Genomic DNA, 15,246 nt, shown 5'->3' on the forward strand with positions numbered 1-15,246 from the left:
GCCAGGATTCTGTTAACTAATGGATAGGCTGCAGGTTCCTTAGAGCCAGAGTCAGTAACAGGTCAGCAACAGACTTCCCACATGCCAAAAATGGAGGCATCTGGTTTAAGGTTGCTAGACCTCTAAAGAAATTTGTATATAATTTGGCTTTTTTTGCTTTGCTGATCACTACTTGCTTCTCCTCAGCATTATATTTGCATTCTATGTGAAAAATAGATTTAATATTTCATTAAGATTTTATCTAGATATATTTATTTATCAGACACTGTTGTTAAATGGTAAAGGGACTTCATAAGGAGATAGGATCAATATGGTAATATTAATAATTCTAACTCTCTTTTATGCACATATAAAATTCATCTAACTATGCTTATTCATTCCATGCTATTGTTAAATGAGTAACTCAAAGGAATTTTTTTAAAGCAATGGTGTAAATATACACATATTAATCATTTGAACTCCATTTTATATACATATATCTGCATATTCTTTAATTTTTTTTAATGTTTGTGTGTGTGTGTGTGTGACAGAGAGAGAGAGAGAGAGAGAGAGAGAGAGAGCGCACAAGTGGGGAGGGGCAGCAGAATCCAAAGCAGACTCCAGGCTCTGAGCTGTCAACACAGAGCCCGACGCTGGACTTGAACTCATGAACCACAAGATCATGACCTGAGCCAAAGTCAGATGCTGAACCAACTGAGCCTCCCAGGCAACCCTGCATATTCTTTAAATATAAATAAGATATACATATATATAAATCCAGTTTTATTATTGGCTTTTTTTTCCTCTCCTTCCTTCTGATCAGTATCATTCAACACCTTGTATATGGCAGGAAGTCTATAAAACACAGGGTACGCAAAAGTAATCTCCCTTTTTTTAGTCGCAGTGTCTGTTGCTGACCCACATCAAGTAATTTCCTTCAACTGTATTTTCATTTTTAACTTTTCCAGTTTGAAATAAATCCTCTTATGTGTTACCTGAGGGAGGAATAGTTTAGCAGGAAATCACTTACTAATCACAGTTCATTAATCACATAGAAAGAATACTTTTTTAAATGTCAACTCTTCACTCCTAGAAAACGTATGTTTCCTTGTGGAATCTCGATGAATTAGTTTGTCCTCATTGCCTTTCATACATTATATTATATTCCTTAGGTGTTCATGAATTGCACATACAAATTGGCTATTACTCAAGTACAGAGTCTTGTAATCAGAGATAGCAGGTGTACCTTTTCTTTGATTTTCCTGTTATCTTCTTGACCATATAATCAGGCTGTTATTTCTCTATCTGAATAGCTTATTGAAGGCTATGGCCAGTGGTATGCAGGAACTGGCTCACATAAGACTTCTTTCCAACTCCAGATTAAGTGATGTCATGTTGGCATCTTGAAATTGGCCACGGTAGGAGTATTTACACCATGGAAATTGACAACTCAGGGTCCTTCCCTCTCCAGAGAGCCACTTAGGCACTTAGCAGCACCCGCTGTTTTAGTGTCATCTCTTCTTCTTTAAATCATTTGACCATGTAGAATTTTATTTCCAAATATTTTCCCCCACATTTTTTGCGACACTCAGAACATTTCTCAGCATACCACTTGCTAACTGAGTGACTGAGCAAGTTACTTAGGCCTTCCGTGTCCCAGTGTCCTGATGTCTATGTTAGGGATAATAATAGTACCTACCTCGGGATTGATGTGAGGTTGAATGAGAAATACATTTATCTCAGTATACTAGCAAAATGCCTGATGCACAGGCACTCCATGATATGAGCACTCCAATAATACTACCTGAACTTGTCTCTCTGTACCTTAACTAATAGATATTTATTGATCCCATACTAAATACTTAGCATTTTGTTGAGTCCACTGGGTTATTGATTGAGGCCCAATGCCTGTAACAGTGAGTATTAGTGATAGTGCCCTATTGCAAAACACTTCTTCTTTTGCTATTCCAACCTAATGTCTTTTGTCCTTTCTGTCTTTTGGCTTAGAATTTTTTTCCTCCCCTAAAATAGTTTTGTGTACTTTTTCCATATAACCTTATCCTCACCCCAGCCCTGGCCATGTTATTGTCCTGTCTCCTTGTGTCTGTGGTATGCCCCATTCATCTCTGTCTGTCTTCGGCAGAAGAATTGTAATTATGTACCTCTCTCCCTCTCTCAATTTGAGCACATGGCTTGTGACTTACCACTTTGTGTTCTTACCGTTTAGTGAAATACTGGATATGTAGTACACCAACTAGAAACACATGTTCACTCATTGTTGACTGAAGAAATAAGACGGACTTTGCTCATAAAGACCTTATTACTTGGTTGAAGAGGTAATACATATACATGGGGAATGAAGGTGAACAAGAAAGCATTTTAATAATGGTATCTATGTTTTTAGGTTTTTTAAGTTTATAATTTATTTTCAGATATAGATGATTTTTGTAAGTAGGTTTAAGTCAGTTGTGTTTCTGTTACAGATATAGATATTTATGTTCACAGATATAAATGAATTGTTAGGTCAGCCAGATCAGATGGTTAGAAGCAAAGTCTAGCTTGTCAAGTAGGTTTTGTGACTTTGGTTCAAAAATATAATACGAAGTTCAGTTATTCTTCCAGGTAGTAACTGTTTCTCTTTTGCTTTCTGTTTGTGGTGTGGTTTTGTTTTGTTTTAGTTTTGTTTTGTTTAGCTTTTAAAAATTATTATGGCAATTTTCAAACATATACAAAAATTAGAGAAAATATTGTAGCAACCTCTATGTATGTATGAATCAGCATTTTGTATGCATGTATCCATATGTGCATCAGTCAACATTTTGCCCATTTTGTTTTGTTTCTTACCTCACACATACCTTTTATCCCTGATGTATTTTAAAACAAATTCGGACATCCTATTAGTTTACCTATAAATTCTTTAGTATGCATCTGTCTGTGACAGATTAGAACTTCTTTTAAATATAATGCTGTTTCCAAATCTATCAAAACTGACAATAATTTCATTGTATTACTTAGTACCCACGTTATGTTTAATTTCCCCCTGTTGTCAGAGCAAGATCTCTTTTTACAGGTGGAGTGATCAGGTGAGCATCTAAACAAGATTTACACATTCCATTTGGAAGTGAGGTCTTTTGAGATTCTTTTAGTCTGTGATAGTTTCTGCTCCTTTTTTCTTCCCATGCCTTTATCTGTTGAAGACTTGAGTCACTGTCCTGAAGAAGATTTGAGATTCTGAATGTAGCTAGTTGTTTCCCTGTGTATTGTTGACCATGTTCTTCCATCTCCCTGGTTTTCTGGAGACTAGAAATTAAAGCTATCATTGAGTTCAGTTGTAATGCTATTTATTATTTGGTGTGAATGCCTCCTGGATGGTGCTGTGTACTTTCAGTTGCATCTCACCAAAGGGGCATAATTTCTGTTGTACTCACATTTAATGATGCTAAAATCTGTCGATAAGTTCAGGCCAGCCTAGGCCAATCCTATAAAGTTCTTTATCAGACTTGGGTTAGTGTTTCATCTCATTGTTCCTTATTGCATAGCTTCATGATTTCTTTTAGGGATTGCCAAATGATGACCTTTCATTCTATCATTCCTGCTGCATTCATTACCTGTAATTTTTCTATAGAGAACTTTTTTTGGTAACTAATTGGCACCTTCATCATACAGTTTATATTAGAAAGGTGGAGAAAAATGCATGAGTTTTATTTATCTATTCCAGAATATAATTTCTTAATACATGACCCAAATATAGATACATTCAAAGTATTCTAACAAATTTTGATAAAATTTCCCTTGGGGATATTCTTTGAGTTATTTCTCTTAATCCTCTTTTGTTGATTATTACATTTTGAGAATATTCCTTCCCTTGTGGTGACAGGAAGTCTCTTCTCCTTCCTTTTGTGTTTACCATAATATACCTCTATATGATTGAATTTATCCACTTAGAAGATACTTATTGAGCATGTTTTTTTGGGGGGAAGACAGGTAAGCACTGTGCGAGTCACTGGGCATATGGACACAAGCCCTGCCTTTTTCATAGAGTTATATAGTTTGGATTTATTTTCTATGTATAATGTGATGTGATTAAGAAAAATATGTATATGAATCTGGTTTTGGTTACTATAATATTTGATGTCCTATATTATAAATATGAACCAAGAATGCTTTAACTGACTTTAGAGTTCCTGGGCGTAGAGTCCAAAATAGGGATAATAAAGAGGTTTAAAGTTAAGTTGTTGGTGCTGACCCAAAGAAAAATGACATGTCTCCATATAGGGCATTGTATGCGACAAGCCAGGAAATTTTAATTTTTGTTATTTGAAAAAGTAAGAAGAGGGAATGATGGGGATTCCCCCCCCCAAAAAAAAAAAAACAACTGAAAGTAAATGGGAAGCTCTTCTGCTATTTTAACTTAAGCAAATATACTTGAACTTTATTCGACTTTTATTTTAAGAAAGTGAAGGTGACATTTTAGGGATGTATTTATCTCCTTTAATTGAAGTCTGTTTTGTCAGATTTTTAAAGATGTTTTTGGATTTTAGGGAATGTACAATTCTGAAGACCCTTGTGAACATTTTCTTGTATGAATAGCCAGTGTAAATAGGAGTAGTAAGGTACTGCTCTCTCTATGGGATCCTATGACTATGAGATAATATAATATTGGGTTCACCAAAAAGTGGATTATGTAAATCTGAGGTTATGATTAATATTTTGTTAGGTCATATTAGCTTATCAACTTTGGGTATATTACTTAAATAATCATTGTAATTTTAAAACGCTTCTCAGAGGTTTTCTCTGAGATAAAAACTCTACTTCTGTTCAGATAGTATATAGCTATATAGTTGTTATGATTGTTTAAAATTAGGGTAGAAGTCAAATTCTGGGCATGTAATTAAAATAATTTTTGCAAATGAAAATCAGTAGCTGGGAAAACTTTACATTCTGCTTGTAAGTCTATGCTAACATGTTTTATGATGTTATGGAGAAGTGCTGGGAAGCAAGAGAATTTTAAGAGAAGTGGCATTACGTTTGCTTTGCTAGCACTTATCAGGAAATTTGAAAGGAGACAAAAAGCTAAGCCCTTTAATTGTGATGTCTGGTAACTGAGGATTAGACTGAATTTAGCTTTGAAGATCAACAAATGGGCATTTATATTATGTCGATTGAAAGAAGAGTTGCATTTTTGGCGTGAGGAGATAACTTAATCTGTATAGCACAAAAACTGACCCGAAAAAGTAGGCTAATATCTAAATATTGACTGTTTTAATCTGTTGAAAACGGAAGGCTAGCATCAAGGATACAGTAGTAAAATTCTAAAAGGAGTTGTTGAAAAGTAAATGTTACGCAACATGAAAAGAATACCAGGGGAAAAACTGACAAGAGTAGAATAACAGGAAGATTAGTCATTTCTGGAAGGGAAAAAAAAAGGTGGAGAGGGGGGGAAGAAATATTTTAAACAGGAATGCAGAACTGGAAGTGCTAGTGCGAAGAGACAGATAGGAGCTAATTTAGGAGTGAAACGGAGCCTAAAAAAGGAAAAATACTGGTCACATTTCATCATGCAATATAAAGTTTATACGAACAAATAAAAATAAAAACGGGGACCATTTTCTCTTGGTAACTGAGAGAACCCTGTAAAAGTAGTAAAAGAATGATGTTTACTTCTTAGCCTATTTGCCTTGGCTGAGGTCAGCCAGCAATGCCAAATGCGCATAAAGAAAATGTATTTCTTTGAAAACACACTTCATGTCCTACTCTTTTCAGGGGTTGGATAAAATGAAAGCATCCTGGACATTTCAAAATACGTGTGCTATTTGGCTTGACATAATTCTCACTTACACATTTCCTTATCTGACTACTGAAGGAGTAGCAGTCTTCCGAATATTTTAAGAATTATTTCTGGAAATCCTCAAAAAATAAAATTGCAACTCACTATGTATCTTAAAAAATATATAACAATCCTTATAACAGAAAACAAGAAAGTAAACTTCACGTGTGTGTGTGTGTGTGTGTGTGTGTGTGTGTGTGTGTGTGTGTGTGTGTGTGTAATCCCATTAGTCCCTAGTTTCTACCCAGGTAGCAGGGGCATTTGTGGAACAGATTTGGCTGGGCACATTTTCCAACTGCTCTGAGTGTTCTCATCTGTCAGATGGGAACAATAATATGTCTGCCTTAAAGTTGTGCAATGAGGATTAACCGAACTAGTAGACATACTCATATACCTAACACGGAGGTGGCGTTTTGTTCTTTTAATTTATAATCTTGTCCCCAAGGCATGGAACACAGGCTTGTATGATGCATTTCCAGCTAACACATGAGAAGTTGGACCGGTGCAGGAGAGGCTCTTACTCATGCCCTTGACAACTTAAGCTGTTATTTGATAGGTTACATATGTATCCATACTTGACAAATGTAAATGAATTATTTCTCTTGGCCATTGCTTACTAACTCCAGTAAACAATGAACTGCATAAATGTATTAAAGTAGATCTCTCTAGTGTTATATAAGCACGATATCAGGACAAAATCTGCTTATTCCTCTATTAGGAAAGATACACTAGTATTATTGAAATGTAGAAAATGGCTTAATGTATATTGAAATAAAGATAAGTTAAACAAATTTGGAGACCCAAGACTTCTGTTATTTTATGTAACTATATGTAATATGTCATCCTGTGTTATTGAATTAATAGAAATGTGATATATAATCAGGAAAGCATTTCCTGTTGATTTTATGACAAATTCCAGTTCTTTCATAGCTCATGTGCACATAACTTGCTGAGATAAATTCTAACTCCAGGACAAAATTTGGTATTGTCTGAACACCAACTACTAAAAAATCTTCCTGTTTCTCTCTCCTCGTCCTCTCTTTCTCTCCCCTTTCTGTCTTTACCCACACATACTGATACACACACACACACACACACACACACACACACACACACACACACACACAGTCCCTGGGCATAACCTGCATAGGAAATGTTTATTTTCCAGACTAAAGGAAACAAATGTTATCTCGAACACTGAAAGTCCTTCCTTTTCCTGGTTTGGAAACACTAAGTCACACTGAGTTGCTTGTAGATTTTCTTTAGCTAGCATTTAGGTTTATTTAAAGCATAAAGTTGTGAGGACAGAATGACTCAGGGGTTTGTAATGCACAATTAGAGCTTTTCACTTTTAGGTCACCATTTTATATTTGGCTGACTTCGTGTTAGTTAAGAATTGGTAATAGTGTGTTGTTTACTTTCAGGACAACCTGGGGAGCTCACTGCAGCCTTACCTGTTTTGGTCAAAGTGTGGCCTAGAGTTGGTGCTTATCAATCCCTTTCTTTCCAGATAAAGCCAAGTTCAAGGAATTAAATAAAAGAGAGTATACCCAGTAAAAGCTGATGAATAAAAAGCTGCTAATGTATTCATCTACAGATATGACTTCTGTTGTTTGATATCTTTCTAAAGTAAAGTCTTAAAATGACCCAAACTTATATGTCTCTGTTTTTAATTGCACTGTCATTAACATCAGCAAGAAATAATAATTGTTGCTGCAGTAGATAACTTGGAACAGTCAAAAAATATATATATTCAAATATCTATGTATCTGTATCTATGTATCTAGAGATAGAGATATACAGATATTTAATATTAAATATCTAATCTATTAAATATCTAAATATTTAATATTAAATATCTGTATATCTCTATATGTAGATATATCTGTATTTTTTCTATATCTAGATATCTAGAAATATCTATATATAGATATTTGAATATATATTTTTAGATAGAGATGTATAGATATTTGGAAGATATATAGATATCTGGATGACTGCATAAATGAGTCATGATCTTTCTAGTCTATCACTTAGTAGTGCCAAGGTCATAGAAATCATTTGTTATGATCTGTCTTATGTAAAAGCCTATGAGGTTACTTTGTTTTCCTCATCCAAAAGATGTCAGAATGTGTTGTGTTTTTTTTTAGAATTTTTGAATAACTTTTGTGTTAATTTAGTGTTAACATTGAAGACAGATAAATTTAAATCTTGTTGTCAGCCAAAGAGTGAATCAAGCTTATGTGGGTACGATGTATAATGCCACCACTCAAGGAACTCTGCAGAGAAGATAATTGTCTAGAAATTGGGTAAAGAATTGTTACCTTCCTTCTTTGGAAACTTTTGATTTCAAAAATAATCGAGAGTAAATAGACTCTAATGCATCACCTCAGGCTGTGCCACATGGGCACCTAAATTTCTTCTTGCTAAATGCCACCAAATGGCTGTATTTCTTACAGCTTATGGCTAAATTCTGACAGAGGGTATATGACTTCAGCATAACTGTATTTTCTCTCTGAAGTTTTCATAGTTTCTTGTGCTAATTTATATTAGGTTAAAGCTGAAAAAGCTGAAGCTAGCCAAACTTTGTCCAGAGGGTTGGGCCTGCTGCCAAATTAAAGAGAGAGATTGGTTTCCATATTCTCCATTGGTTTCGCAGTCTTATATTTGCGACTGTAGGTGCTCGATTTGAGCTGTCTGCGATTATCCAGATGGCTTTGTGTCCTCAAGAGCTCATTCAAAGACGGTCATTTCAGCTGCTGAATATTCAAGGAAGTACCTTGGTCCAAGGTTGGTTCAGCCCATATCTCAAGGGATGATCCTCAGATTTCTGCAGCTTCCTCTGATCTCACAATTATTGTCTTGGTCCTGCATACAATTAAATGTATAATTAAATGATGCGAATAAAATAGAAGTATGGCTGCCAGCAATGGTAATCCCCCAAACACGATGACCAGTACTGTGATGATGATAATGTTACTGCCCTGTTAGTGCTTCTGAAGATAAGATATACTTGGGAAAAAATGTGAAAACTGAATTTGTCCTCTCCTTTTTTTTTAAAAAAAATTTAGATGTTTGTTCATTTTTGATAGAGAGAGAGAGAGAGAGAGAGAGAGAGAGAGAGAGAGAGAGAGAGAGAAAGTGGGAGAGGGGCAGAGAGAGAGAGGGAGACACAGAATCTTAAGCAGGCTCCAGGCTCCGAGCTGTCAGCCCAGAGCCTGACCCGGGGCTCGAACTCATGAACTGTGAGATCATGACCTGAGCTGAAGTTGGACACCCGACTAACTGAGCTACCCAAGTGTCCCTGTCCTTGACTTTTATTAAAATGTGAGAATCGCAGGTTGCATTTAATTCCTTAAGTTAGTAAACACCATTAAGAGAAGTGAATGTGGACTTGTGTATCATATGAGCTGACGTACTTGATGCATTATTAAGTTTTTCAGAAGAGACAGAAATAGCCAAACGTCCTCCCACCAGGGTTCTGGCCAGCCCTGACGTTTCTTACTCCCTTTCTTTAAGGATAACGTGACATCAGCTTTTGAGAGGCAGTGGAGGGTAGGTATAAGGGGGAAACCACAACTTCGGGAGCTGCCTTCCCTGGATCCAGAGTTGACATTTGTTCCATAGTAGTCATATGAGTTTGGCAACTTCCTTAGCACTCTATGCCCCTAAATCTTCCAGAGTACCCTGCTAAATGGGAGCATATCTGCCTCTTTGGGGTGTTGTGAGCCTAATAATACAGGTCAAGGACTTAATGGAATTTTCATGGCCCATAATATCTACCATCATGCATGTTAACTATTATCAAATCATAATTTTATGTAAACATGTTCTAGTGTCTATCATATTAAAGGTACATTTGCAGTACAGAAAAAACTGTGAAAACAAAAATGAATGTTGGATTTTAGCAAACTGTTTAAGGGCCCCACTTCTGGAACTGGGCGACCCTGGGTTCAAGTCAGTTGTGAGCTCTGTGACTTCGAACATGTGATGGCACCTGGCTAAGCCTCCCTTTCCTCATTTGCAAAATGGGGTGGTGATTACATCTGATCTGTAGTGGTTTGGAAGGTTAAATGGGATAACTCTTGTAAAGCACTAAGAACAGTGCCCGGCACTCCTGGAGCATTCAGTAAGTGTTAGTGATTGTTCCTGCTATTGCTTTGAGGATGAGGTGAACACGTGAAGTAGTAATATGACAAGAAACATATACTAAGATCCTGTGAATGTAGGGTTTCACTTTTGCCACTGAGAATTTGTACTCTATACTGTGCAGAGAACAATGCTTCTGTATTCTTGTATTTATGACTCTTTAATTGATGATTATCTTCTTAATACGTAAATAGCATTTACTTAGTAAGTAAAGTATTTTTACTTTACTTTTATACTTTATGATAATACTTTATAAGTATTATTTACTTAGTAAGTAAATAGCATTTACTTACTAAGAAAATAATCATCTGTTTTACACTTATCCTTGGTTGAGGTATTTAAATTTTTTAAAGATCTCTAGGTGCTTTTTCTATCTATAGGATTTTGGCTCTGGATAAATCAGTTTAGTAAAGTAAATGCTTTGTTAATGATGTTATCTGCTTGACTCTGTTGTGCAGCCGTATTCTAGCCACTCGTTAAGTTGAACAGTACTGGAAGGAAAAACAACTCATCAGTAACATCCAAATGGGAATGAAATATAGAAGCAAAGAGAAGTCATTGTTCCTTCTGTAAAATAATGAGCATAAGACCCGATATTTCCCCATCTGTTGGGAGGGTTGTAAAGATTATGAAAACATAGCGTTTGCAAAAAGCGATTCTATGCCAGGAAGGCAGATAGAACATTAGGAAAGAAATGACCAAAATTGCACGATGGCATTTATTTTATATAGTAACATCCTTTCTTTCATTAACAGGAAATTTTAGGGCAATCCACTTGCTTATTAGGAGCGAGGAGGGTGAATGAATTCTTAAAAGGACTCATCAAGGCTTCCTCATAATAAAGTAAACCTTTAAGAACATGTTTTCCATAGAATTAGAAACTTAGAATTTCATAGTAACAGTGTATTTATCACCTTGTTTGGGGAGCAGATTTTTAAGCATGATCACAGGAAAACACCTGTTTTGACACTCTGGGAAAGGTGCAAACATACGGGCAAACTCTGTCTAGGTGTAGAGTAAACAAGAGTGCTTTGGCTAGCATCCTGCAAGGAGCTGGGTCTAAATGGTCTGCTCCTGCTTCTGCTGCTGCTGCTGCTGCTAATACTGCTGGGAAGGAAAAGTGGCTGACCTGGCATATCCTTTACTCTTGGTGCTGCAGCAGTCACTCAGGAAATGTTGTTTAAGGGGAACCTTCTGGATCCTTTTCATGGCACCATGGCGAGAAGAAGCCGTATCTTATCTATTGAAGATAAAGCATGGAGTTGGCTAATGGATGCTGGTGAGTGAATAAGGCAAATGGGGAGCCAGTTCGCAAAGATCTCTTTTGGGAAGGGCTGATCTCTCGAGGACTGACATGGCGCCCATTGGAAAGTGGCCTCGGATAATCTGAACACCAGAATGTTGTTTTAGAGGGGAATCATAGTTCTACCACTGGTGACCTGATCTGTGACCTTATATCCATTCCATAAATGAAGTTCTTATTTGTTCCCAGCTTTACTACTTGAAGATACTAATCCTGAGGTTTGTTAGATACCTCTGTACATGGAACATGGTTTCCAGTGTAATTTCCACTATTTTATTTTTGCTCTTGTTTTTCTCTTGACCCACAGTGACTTAAAAAAAATGACTTTTTAGTATGTGAAAGCAAGTTTTCCTCCTTTCAATTCTAAAGGAGCACTTCCTTTTTTAACAGCAGTAGACTATAGAATTTTAACTTAAGAAATTAGTATGCATAATTCTTGCCAGGAATATTCTTTTCAACTCAAGATAATTATGTAAGCAAATTAGTAAGATATTGGCTATATTAGTCAGATAGTTGCACAAGATTAGTCTTTAACATTGCTAATGTATCCATGTACCAATACAAGGTAGTTTCTTTGAGTAAGTTTCTCTGTTAGTAAAGTGAATAATTTGAGTGAGGTATCTCACTTTTTCTCACTCTAAAATTTTCTTTTCCCATTTTGCCTAAAGCTACTACATGACTTAAAATACATATATTTCTCTTCCATCTTATAATTTAGAACACACATGAATATATGCCAATTAATAGTTTACCTATGTCTTTCATTAAACAATTGGAAGATATAGAAAGAAGTTTTCCAAAGGTGAAGGCCAAATTTTCCTAGAATAGTTAATCTATGTTTAATAGGTTTTCCATTAAAAAAAAAGTAGACAGTTAAGTTTAGGAATTTATAGTAGCATTATAAAGGCTCTGACAAGCCATGTAGGAAGATAACTGTTTATTAAGAAATTTCTTGATCACAGTCCTCCTAAGTGCCCTCCTCCTGCCACATTTTTGATTAGTACCTTTTCACATGTGGTACCACCATTCAGCCAATGAATCGTTATTGAGCACCTGCTGTGTTTCCAGGCTAACTAGGTACAGGGATACAATTGTGAGCACATTTGTCAAAAATTTCTCACCTTGTGATGCTTAACAGCAGGGAAAACACAGGTTTAGATGATTTGATCTTATTACTTTAGTAAGATACTTCAGTAGCAGTAGAATGTATATTTTTAAATGGCTAGTACTGATTTTTCTATTTCCACTGAAAATAATCCTGACATACCATGTAATTTAAAGAGTTTTGCAAATGAATCCATGTTGCCATTTTGCATTTGGCAACATTTACTCGTTCACATTTTTTTGTTTTAGTTATTGTTGGCTAGATTGTTGAAACTGATTTTCATGAGTGGGGTTGACAACATAGGTCAGAAAAACAAACTGTAATTGATGTTTTATATTTATTCAAAGTCAGACTATACATTTTTTTAAAGTCCACTTCCCTTTGGTTTCCACCATTATGGCTCAGTCTTTCCTTATCCAAAGCTATCATACTGAAAATATTATGTTTTAAAATATTAAGTTTTAGTTCACACCAACATCTGAACTTAGAGGCACTGTTTATACAATAAAAAATATTTTTAAGGGGAAATTCAGATTCTCCATCCTTTTCCCTCATAAATTCTCAATTCTCTCAAATCTAAAGTACTAGCTGCCTGGGCAGTACTTAGTATTATGTAGCCTAAGGATTATTTCATTTTATAAAAGTGGTGGACCCTTAGTGATGTAGGGGATGTAAGTAAATTTGCCCAACAAGAGCTGCTTTTATTGTGTGTGTTATTAACTGTATGTCTATATCTATATGGTGAGGCATGGAAATCAACCTTTCCTAAAACAGCATGATTTCAGCTACTTGATACCCAGGTAAAAGATTATTATTAATATTTTGGCTAACTTGAATTTAAAAACATATGTAAGTCAATATGTGAAGTCAAGAATTGCATACATGTAACCGCCATCAAGCAGCAGATTTTCTTCTTATTTAATTCTGAAACAAGCATAAAACGGCACCCATGGTTAATTTGTTTCTAGTCTTGAAAAGATGATAGTTCCTAAATTAACCCGATTATTTTTATTTTGACACATATTAGTAATTATTAAAGTCCTGTCAGAGTTTATATTTCATTCCTTACTTGATTTTATCCAGCTCCTCGAAGCAGAATTGTCTTAGGGTCTGTCTCTTGTACCTTTTTGATATTTAATATTCAGCGGGCTCCTTTGCATGAGCTCCTGAGGGCTTGCGAATCATTGAAGAGCTGTGAAAAGTGGTTAACAAGCTAGAAGGAGCTCTCTGGAAAACAGAACATTATCAAGTCCAGCTTCTGGAGAGTCTTAGCGAGCGGTTTATGTGACCATGCATTAACACCTAGCACATTAATCACACTTTCCTGTCTTCCTCCTCTTTTCTTCCTCCCTCTTCTTCTGTGCCTTCTTCTTTTAATTTCTGAACACTCTGTGTCCACTTCTTTTTCTTCATATTCTTTTTCTCTCATCTCATTGAATTCCTCCTTCAGCCTTCTTCATCTCATCAGGATAGGAGGTGGTATATTTGATAAAACATTTGTTGTTCTTATTTAAAAAGTAATTTTATTTCTCAAGTTAAAATCAAGTTCAGTTTAAACTTCGGTTACATTTTGTCCTCTGATAATGGACAGCTTTGCCTTTTAATTTCTGCTGCCTTGTGGATTAGCACCCTGTGATTTTTTGTATTTGTGAGTTTTCTTAATATGAATGTTAGAATGATAGGATTTAGGAATTTTATGTCACTTACTAGATTGTTAAGCTCAAACACAGTAGGCATACTGTAATATGTCTTCCTTACTTTTCTTTCTAGACTAGAGCTCCATATCTCCCCCTCAACTGTGTTTTTGGCTCTCTTATGGGATGCTAGAATGGCCTGTCTCCATGTATTTTGTTGCATTTCGCCATTGCTTCTTGTGTTCTGTCGGGGAATTTTGGTGATTCTTTTCAAGCGCTACCTGAGCTCTGTGCTAGTTGTTCCGTTCCCCCAGGGTCTTGTGCTGTGTGGTCATGTCTCCACTTCCTCCGCCCTGTCCATTGACAGAGCCTGGGTTCCCTGATGGCTGCCTCTATACCCTTGTGAGGGCGGGAGTATTCCTTCCCCTGCTGCTACAATTGAGCCCGTGCTGGGTACCACATTGCCTTCTACACTTGCTTTCAGTTGTTAAGGCTTCCCAAGCTTTGGCTGTGGCTCAGTGATCCTGCTGTCAAAACCCTGAAGCTTTTCTAGCATCGACACTCAGTGGTAGCAGCAGGTGTTGGGATTTCTCCAAGCCCCTAAGACCCTGGGAGCAAGAGAATGGCCGTTTGACATAGACCTCAGGACTTTTCAAAGCACCAAGAAACGTCTGCAGAAGATATGTAAAGGTAAGATTCTGATTTCTCTAGGAAGCTGTTCTAGAAGCTGAAAACCTACAGCCATGGATTTAATGTAGACTAAATAGCTAAAGAATATCCTTGGGGAACTCTGTGCTTGATGATAGAGCCAGAATATGAGTCTTCGGTTGGGTAACTACGTATTAAAATGCCTCTTTTGGGAATTTGGTATGATAGCATTTCTAATCTATTTTATTTATATTAAACTTGGCATTGAATAGATTAAAAAATGTTTTTTCCATTCTTTGAATTGGAATCTATGAAGCACTCTTTTCTCTTTCACAATCTACATTGTGTATTCAGTAAGAGAAATCTTGAGAATTAAAACAGTTAAAACAGTAAAAAATAAAGTAGAAGTTATTTGTTTCCAAATGCCTATATTTGTTTACTTCTGTTAATGTTTAAAACTAGAAATATTAAATTACTATTTTCTTAATTTATTTACACTCAAATTTCTAAAGCCGTAATTAATTCAAAAGGAATGGGAAGAGGTGTTCAGATCGTGGTACTTCAAGGGTACAATATTGTCCTTTGTCAAACATTACTGCTT

General features: G+C 35.9%; 1 protein-coding gene across 19 annotated transcripts in view; it reads left to right on the plus strand.

Annotated features, from left to right (window-relative positions):
• Positions 1-15,246, plus strand: part of MBNL1 (muscleblind like splicing regulator 1) — a 207,576-nt gene that overhangs the window by 80,492 nt on the left and 111,838 nt on the right. For 2 of the 19 annotated variants that reach the window (XM_058730260.1, XM_058730263.1), the window contains exons 2-3: positions 11,115-11,234; positions 14,134-14,687. The exons of 13 other annotated variants lie outside the window; for them this stretch is intronic. Coding sequence is in view for 2 of the 6 variants with exons in the window: in XM_058730258.1 (XP_058586241.1) it covers positions 11,229-11,234 (6 nt within the window). In the remaining 4 variants the exon portion in view is untranslated. Of the gene's footprint in view, positions 1-11,114; positions 11,235-12,026; positions 14,688-15,246 lie in introns of those variants that run through there. 4 more of the 19 variants (XM_058730258.1, XM_058730259.1, XM_058730262.1 and 1 more) reach the window with 3 other exon arrangements.

Source organism: Neofelis nebulosa, chromosome 5, assembly GCF_028018385.1.
Source record: "Neofelis nebulosa isolate mNeoNeb1 chromosome 5, mNeoNeb1.pri, whole genome shotgun sequence".
NCBI classification, from domain to species: Eukaryota; Metazoa; Chordata; class Mammalia; order Carnivora; family Felidae; genus Neofelis; species Neofelis nebulosa.